An 8,864-nucleotide genomic window follows, 5' to 3' on the forward strand; every position below is an offset into this window, starting at 1 on the left:
TTTACAGGCTATTGCAGGACCAGAGGGACAATTTTTAGACATACGAGGGGAGGTCCAAAAGTCTGCGGAATGGAGGGGGCGGGAGCCCGCTAATTACGGTTGCTTGATGTGGTACTAATCAGATGCTCATTAGGGGTATATATATCAAGCTTCACCCTTTTAACTTCATTAGTTTACGAGATATCGCCCTACAAACAAGTAAATCGGGAAGAAAACTGCAAATTAACGATTTGCTCATATATATATATGAGCAAATCGTTAAATCGATAAATTATCGATATATTATGATCGATGCGTTATGGGCAGTATAAGGATTATCGAAAAAACTCTGCTACTAGCCCATGAAACTAACTCGTCGGCTTGCTCCTCTTCCTCGTCAGTATCGCTGGCTCTGTAAAGAAAAGAAAGATATTATAGAATAAGAACATCTGTATACAAATATTGTAATAGTTTTGTACCTAATTAGAGCATAATAATACTTACACAACGTCTGATATGGGTTCTGGCCTCGCCGTAGGAGCCAGAGTTCCGGCGCTCTGCACCACGAAAATATTACTTCCAGATAATAGCTGCAATGAAACAAAATTGTTATTACTAGCACAATATTTCAAAAATATCGTAACTACGACCTACATTTATCGTAACAAAAATACCCAATTTACAATGTGAGACGCATATATATTTTTTATCCTACCCTATACAACATTATCGCCTACACCTCTTGTTATGGTTAACTCAACCACTTATGCTCATAACGAAATTCTTTGAAATCAGTTTTGTTAATGTAAGTGGCATAAATCATAGCAAAAGTAAATGTGACCCTTCTTTGGCGGCCACACTGGATAGGAATGTGAATGAATGTTTATAATTTGGGCTGCGGATGCGGAGGTCCCGCGTTTGATTCCCGGCCGGGTCAACGTAGAAAGACTAACTTTTCCATATTGTCTTGGGTGTGGGTGTCAGTGGTAACTTCGTTGTTTCCGATTTCCATAACACAACTTACTTTAGCTACTTACTTTGGGATCAGAGCAACGTATGTGATATTGTCTAATATTTATTTATGCATATAAACATTACCTACGAACATATGTTTGAGTATAATACTATCTGTTACTCACGTTCAGTAGGTCGATTTGCGCTGCTAGGTCGCCCTCCTGTTCAATTTCCTCCTCAACGATCTCTTCATCTGACTCAGACTCCTCATCGTTGAGGATATCAATGAAATCATTGGGCACGCTTTCGTTTCCGGGGTTCCACATCTAAAAAACATATTATCAGTGCTGTATAAATTAAATACATACACAAAATCGTACCTTCCTCGGGTAGGCAGAGACCACAATTTACTACTATATAAATTATGTACAATAAACATTTTTACAATTATTTACTATAAAGTAACGGTACGGAATATTTTATCCATATTGTAGCGGCACTTATTATTTTTTAACAATTATACCTACCTTGTTAGATACTTGGTTATCGAATCTTAGAACAAAAAAGGAAAAATGAAAGTAACAATATTTTACACTTTTCGTTCACAGATTGTCTTATCGATGTCACCTATATCGACATGGAAGCACTATTGCGAATATGGCGTATAAAAATGGCGGTCATATTTTTGCAACATGTCAAATAAAAGCAGAAATTTACGAAATTTATTCGCTTTCGATCAGAAATATAGGCAGAATCCTATAAAAGGATGTTGCACTTGTATTATTATTACATATTATATACAGCCAAATGTTTCTTTTAGTCAAATAACACATTATAAAGTATTTGAAACACAGAAAAAGTCGTACCGATAACTTTGAAAGTGAAAATACTTACGTATTACTGCACTCACAATTCATGTTATGATAGCATTACTTACGTAAAAGTCCAATGCATATTTTCTATTAGCAGTCGGAACAAAATTCACTCACCTTTCACTTGACAACACTTATTTGATAAACTCAAACAACGCGCGCGAGCACTTCGTTCGCCGGGAATTTTCAAACTGATATAACTCGATACCACAAACAAAAGATCACGAGTATTATACACCAAATGAAAGAGCACACCATCAGCTTTGTTTTCACGATACAAACCATCAATACTTACAAGGATTTGGCTACACCAAAAAAATCTTTTCAAATTGGTAGTGTATGCGTATGAATTCATACGCATGCTGAGTTTAAGGGTTAACAGGTAAAATAAAGATATACATAAAGATAACCCTTATATACCCTTATTTTAATTATTATAATACCCTTTCAAACGTAGGTTATTGGTTTAATGTCAACAATTTGTTACTCAATACTAAGATGCCAAAGTGTGTTAAATTTGAAATTTGTTACTAAAGGAGATATACACAATATTAACCTTAGAACTAAGTCCAAACTTGGTACCACGATTTTGTTTAACTAAGGTAAACAGTTCTTTTATGGGGAACTGTGTACATTTTTACAATAAAATTCTCCGGAGCATATATTAAGATTATACCATTTCCTGAGTTTAAAACTTATATTAAGAGTATTTTAATAGAAGATTCATATTACAAAATTGTAGACTATGTGTTAAATAAAGATTTATGGAAAGGCAACATGAGTCTTATTCCTTAGCATTTCAGTTTATTTGAAAAGAACAATCCCTAGAATTTCTTGCTCGGTCTTCGCAGGGAGGTCAGCATGAGTAAATCCATCAATAACTGTTTAAAAATAAAACTAGAAATATCCAAAATTGTAATATGACATTCATAGAGAGGCAGTTTTCCTACTTGAAGAGGTAACAATAAGTTAACAGACAACAAAACTGCTATAAATAAAGAATAAAATTATTTATTGAGTAAAAATATAACGGCATAGTCAATTATTTGGTCAAATGTGAGTTGTATGTACATAAAAATTAATCAATTTTTTTTTTGTGTTGATCTACTCAGTTTCATGTAAGGTATCATTGTATGGGACAAAAAAAATCGGAATGGCAGTTATTAATAAAATTTAATGAAATGTTTCTCATACAAAATTAATAAAATTGACTAATTTTTTTTTTAACGCCGACAAACTCTGTTTCTTATAGGAACTATTTTATTGTATTGGAACAAAACAATCGGAATAGCAGAACTTGGTCAAATTTAATAAAACTTTATTAATTTTGTATGAAAAGAACTTTATATTAAATTAGACAAACTTCTACTGTCCCGATGTTCGTCCCATACAATGCATGAAACTGAGTCATCAGATCAGCATTAAAAAAAAATTTATAAATTTTATTAATTTTTATAGGCAGTTGTCTATAAAAAATTAATAAAATTGATAAGATTTTTTAGACTATGCCTTTATATTTATATTCAATAAAATGATAATTATAATTATTAAATGCGTTCTATTCACATAATAATTGTAATGTAAAATCAACAAATATAAGACACAATATAAAAATAACACCTTGGACAAATATTGCTCAAATTTTAATTTCTACATTCAGCCAAATCAGCCAGTGCCAGTGCCCTTGCTTCTCTTAGTTTTTCACTTAGAATTTTAATTTCTAGGGAATGCAACTCATTAGCCCGCTTTTCCCGTTCCGAATGTTCTTTTTTTAATATTTGCAATCTAAGTTTTTTCTCATTACTTGAAAACCATGAAAACCATTACTTGATTACCATGTCAGTTCAGATTGTGACACTTGTTGATTTGAATTTGTTTGTTCATACTGTAGAGAAGACTGTGGTTGCCTCGGCCGAGATGTATCGCATACTTCTATATCTGTTGTAATTGGACCCGACTGAAATGGAGCATCAGGTTCTATTACTTCTCTCCTGGCTGCTGGTTCAGGTACACTATGTGAATGTTCTAATTCTTGTTGATTTGAATTTGCTTGTGCAGACTGATGGAGAGACAATGGCTGCTCTATTTCTATTTCAACCGAACCCAACTGAAATGAATCACCAGATTGTGGGAAAGTGGCCATTCCTGTAACAATAATATAATTATTTACTAAAAAATAATAGTAATTATTTACTCCTATTTACTAGCACAGCATCAGTTTAGTTAGATTGGGGTATCACAAAACAAGTACATATTATGGATATTATTTTATGTGTTTATAGAGTAGGTGTGCTTCAATAAATAAGGACTAATAACTGGATGAAAATTATTTACCATCTGAGTCATTTGCTCCTGGTATTTCTACTAACAGAGAATCAGATATGTCCGATATGTTTGGGTCTATAATGGCATCGGGAATATTAGCACCTCCCCCTGTTCCCATTCGGTACTGCCGTTCTCTCGTGATGGCATCCCGTTGTCTGCATTTGATATTCTGCCACAGGCGAGGCAATTGTTCCGAAGATGCCTAAAATGTATCAAATATTAGGGTCACCGCTACGTTTATCAATACAGTGATCATATTGTTATCAATATGCATTTTGTTTTGTATATAGGTACTTACGGGTTCATTGATGAGTGTGGAACTATTAAAAGTATGAACAATATCTAATTACGCTTGCTTTTTTAATTGTGCGTTTTTTTATTTTCAAAAATATGTTTTTTGTTTTAAGAATTTCTAATAATACATTTTTTTCTCTTAACGTATAAGTCTTTTTTTTGGCATTTCCAAAGAAATTAATATTACCTACACCAAAGTTTTTTGAAAATAAAATAAAACAAAACTTATTTGATTTTGACAATGACATTAATTTCCTCTAAGAAAGGCACAAGGAACTGAGGTGGTACAGCCAAGTATTAATAAACAAATACGAATGAATGAACGAAAATGTCATGAAACCATAGACAATCCCAACTCGAACTAGAGTGAAAACTTGAGCGTAGTTCAGCTGAGCACAGCACTGAGTACTATTCAAGAATAAACGAAATGCTTAAGACTCGAATCAGTGCTCAAGCAATGCTTCGTTGATTGATGATCACGGCGATACTTGAGTCACGTTCTGGAATACCACCCTGAGTACGAGTTATTTCTAATCTGTGCTGTGATTAATTTAATGTGATTGATTCTTGATAATATGATAAATATAATGAATGAATGAATATAATATGTAGGTATAGGTAGGATGTAATAAATATTTGAAACATTTGTTTTTGTATTATTGTATTTGTTTTGTTTCATACATACCTAGACATAAAATGCCCCACTATGACCGTGCAGGCAGCGTAGTTCTTTCCATACAAAATATATCCCATTCCCCCATACTTGTCAGTCTATCCTCCTCCATTTCTCACGATCCATAGATGACCACAGCGTAGCTCTCCACACTCTAACATTTCTTTATTTTCTCGCACATCATGATGACGGTGTATGCTTTATCGATCTTCTCTTTCCTTCAATTAAATTTGTCGTGCAACAATGTACCATTGTTTAGATTTTCCAGATGAAGTTTAATTGGATGTAAATTCCATGTGCGGCTCCACCATAGCTTGCATCTATACTAGTGATATAAATATCAGCATCACATTTGGAATTAAGCATACATATATGAAATAACAAGTTAGGCGTTTCGGTTATTTTTATCAAATAATCTTACTAGCTGGACAGCGTGATAGGGGGTTGATATTACTCGCTTCCGTAAGCTTACCCTCGAGACCCTACAAGTGAACCCTGAGTGGTGCTAAATTGAAAAGTTGATAATACCAGCATTGCAAAAAAAAGCATTGAAGTTAAAGAAAATTTAAAAATTGAACAAATATTCGCATTGTTTTATTTTATATGCGTACCTTATTGACGTAACATACGTACTCATTTAAATATAAACACATCAGTAACACTTTCTCTGTAGACATTATGTCTTTGCCATAATGAACAATGTTAAAACAATGCTCTTATACAGATGCTGGTGATCTTGCTCGTGCAGGAATACATGGACTTGATGATTATCTCGATTAAGGAGTCAGATTATGTATCCATCAGGAAGGAAGGCTATCTCCCAAACAATATCAGCTGTTATTAATGAAGACTGTTATAGCAGATGTCACTATACTTAAGCATCTAATTACCAAAGAGGCATTAGAGGAGTCTGTAACGTCCTTTTTTGGCACAACTTGGGCACATTTCACATAAATACGAACTTTCTTCTCAGGTATATTTGGTATTATGTTGATTCTTAAGTTAATCAAAATATTGTTTGACGCCATTGTGAATGTTCGTGGTCTATATGAAGTATATGGTTTTTGCTGGAAACTAGTAACAGGTATCTGGGATGCAGCTACTACTTATTTATTATCACTTAAAACCGTATGGAAACATCAGCAAAAAGAATATCAAAACGTCAAAATATCAAAAAAGACAAAATACCATCAGCACTAAAGTTAGATGATGGTATATCAGGAAATGATACTGGAAAAGCATTGTATCCTTTACTACCTGTTCCGAGAGAACAGACTATAATAGAATTGCAAGAAAACCATACAAGACTAGTTTTCTTGCAATATAGAACAAACATCGATATGTGACTATATCTATATATGAAGATATCTAAGAAGAGGAATTATCAATGATATAATGAATGAATACGAATCTTTATATAAAGTTCATTATAGGTTATATTGTAAGTATCCTTAAGACAATTTAAGAAGTATTTTGTTAGCATTGTTTGGTTATTGATTTTTTGTTTTGTTGATGTTGACTTCCGTGTTTGTGTTGTTTTTTGGTATCATAATAACATTGTAATTATATCATTAATTTTGTTTATTACTATGATTTTTATGTTGTTGTAAATGCAAATAAAAATTCGCAAAGATGTTTGGCTGTGTATTATTTTCATCATCGCCTATTGCGTACTCAGGCACTCAATATAATCCTGTATAATCAGTATAATCCTCAATATAATCCTGTGCAAGGATTGGAGGAAGGAGATCCAGTTAGAAGGTTAGGTTATTGCCGTTTCATGATTAATGCTGATCTGGAAGACACAAATTTTTTGTCAAGAATATTATGGACAGACGAATCCAAGTTTGATTCCGACGGAATCACAAATTTCCACAATGCACATTTTTGGAACCCGAGACGTGAAAACCTACGAAAAAAAAAGAAACTTCCCACCAGAGAAGGTTTCCCTTAACGTTTGAATGGGAATCATTGGCAGACATTTAATCGGGCCTTACTTTTTCCCTGACCATTTAAATGGAGAGATGTACGAAAATTTCTAGAGGGATAATTTGTCTGTATTGTTAGAAGATGTACCCATTAGAACATTTTTAAATCTGATTTACCAGCATAATGGCTGCCCAGCTCACTTCCGCCTAGGTGTGCAACAATGACTGGACACGAATTATCCAGGCCGTTGGATTGGTCGAGGCGGGCCGATTCCTTGGCCAGCACGGTGCCCAGATTTGACACCGTGCGATTTTTATTTATGGGGGTACATGAAAAGTTTGGTGTATGAAACGCCCGTAAATTCATTAGATGAGCTAAGGCAGAGAATAATTGACGCAGCTGAACAAATAAGAACAATTATAACATAGCGGGTAACGACAATGTATTAGGAACCGAGGTTCCCGTTTTGAGCAGGACTTACAATATTGTATTGTATGTATTCTATACTCGCACTTTGTTCTTGATTTTCATCACTTTTGTATTGGAAAAATTAACATTGTAGTTAACATTTTTACTGTTTTGAATAGGTAATAATAATACAAAGAAGTAATTTAAGTAATTTGTACACATCGTTCCATATAATTTTTTTACAAGGCACTCCTTTTAATAAATAAATTGTTGTTTCTTTTTCGGTAGTTCTCATCATTTTTGAACCACACTGTAGCAAATTTACAGTTATTTCGTACTCTATTACTATTAAACAATAACTTTAATTCAATAACTACTAGATAAAACGAAAACAAACCAGAAACGGACAGAAATAAAATTCCAAAAAAATAACAAAGCCGAGAATCGGGATTTCAAAAAAAAACTTTAAATCTTTAATATCTTCGAAACTACTAATTTTCGGACAGGGTATAACTTGACTTAATTTGCTTGAAATGAGGTATATATATATAATAATGTAATGAATTTATCATACTGAAATGGCTTATAGCACAGGTTAAGACTGTTCCCAAAAAAAGCAAAAAAAATTTATCCCATGTAGTACCTAAGGAATGTTTTTTTTTCTTAAAAGTTAATTATTTTTACCCTATTTTAGGTTTTTGTGCACTATGACTACAAATGTATGAATTTATTTGGTTTTTTGGTGTCATAATATTCTACGTTAGCTGTGTCCTTAGATAAGCAGTAAATAGTATGACTAAGTAAGGTAACGGCACCAATCATGGACAGTTTAAGACCTACTTTTAATGTTTTTTATAATCTTCTGTAGATAAACGTACTTAAGAATGTAATTGAGGTTGCAAGTAATGAAATAACATATTTAATAGTCGTATATTTGGCTTTAGCATGATCTGTTCTCGTGAATCTTGTTGTTTTGTGTGCTGTTTTATATTCTGTTCATGTTCCTTTAGTCCTTGTTTATTCTGCTCTGTTGATTCCTCTTTATTCTCTTCTTGTAAATTTGGCCTTTGTGTATTCTGTTCTGTCGTAATCTGTCCTTGTAAAATCTGTTCTTTAATAATAATAATAATAATAATAATAACTTTATTTAATAGCCGTTACAGAGAGAAATAGTTACAGCTAGTGTAATGAAATTTAGTACGTACTTAATTACTAGATGATTGATTGCCAGCCCAGCAGGTAGCTTCCAGACCCCACAATAGGAATAAACCTGTACTAGTGGATAGTACTGTTACCACCACTGCGGGCTAGCATCAATCACATCAATCATATTAATTAGCTTGGCTTAAAAGTGCACAAATAGGAACTATGGTCATCCCAAACTAGTATAGAATACTGTTATTTGGGACCCAGAAGAACAAAGATTAAAA

The 8,864-nt window shown here is 33.1% G+C and overlaps 1 protein-coding gene across 1 annotated transcript; it reads right to left on the reverse strand.

Annotated features, from left to right (window-relative positions):
* Positions 1-282: 282 nt before the first annotated feature.
* On the reverse strand, positions 283-4,405 carry LOC113229410. The gene is made up of 6 exons (XM_026462983.1): positions 4,140-4,405; positions 3,641-3,950; positions 2,101-2,110; positions 1,119-1,259; positions 484-569; positions 283-391 (listed from the first exon to the last, which is right to left on the reverse strand). The coding sequence occupies exons 1-6, from the start codon at positions 4,246-4,248 to the stop codon at positions 283-285; spliced, it is 765 nt and encodes a 254-aa protein (XP_026318768.1). The 5' UTR covers positions 4,249-4,405.
* Between the last annotated feature and the right edge of the window lie 4,459 nt (positions 4,406-8,864).

Source organism: Hyposmocoma kahamanoa, unplaced genomic scaffold (assembly GCF_003589595.1).
Source record: "Hyposmocoma kahamanoa isolate Upper Pololo Valley unplaced genomic scaffold, ASM358959v1 100125, whole genome shotgun sequence".
In the NCBI taxonomy this organism is placed as follows: domain Eukaryota; kingdom Metazoa; phylum Arthropoda; class Insecta; order Lepidoptera; family Cosmopterigidae; genus Hyposmocoma; species Hyposmocoma kahamanoa.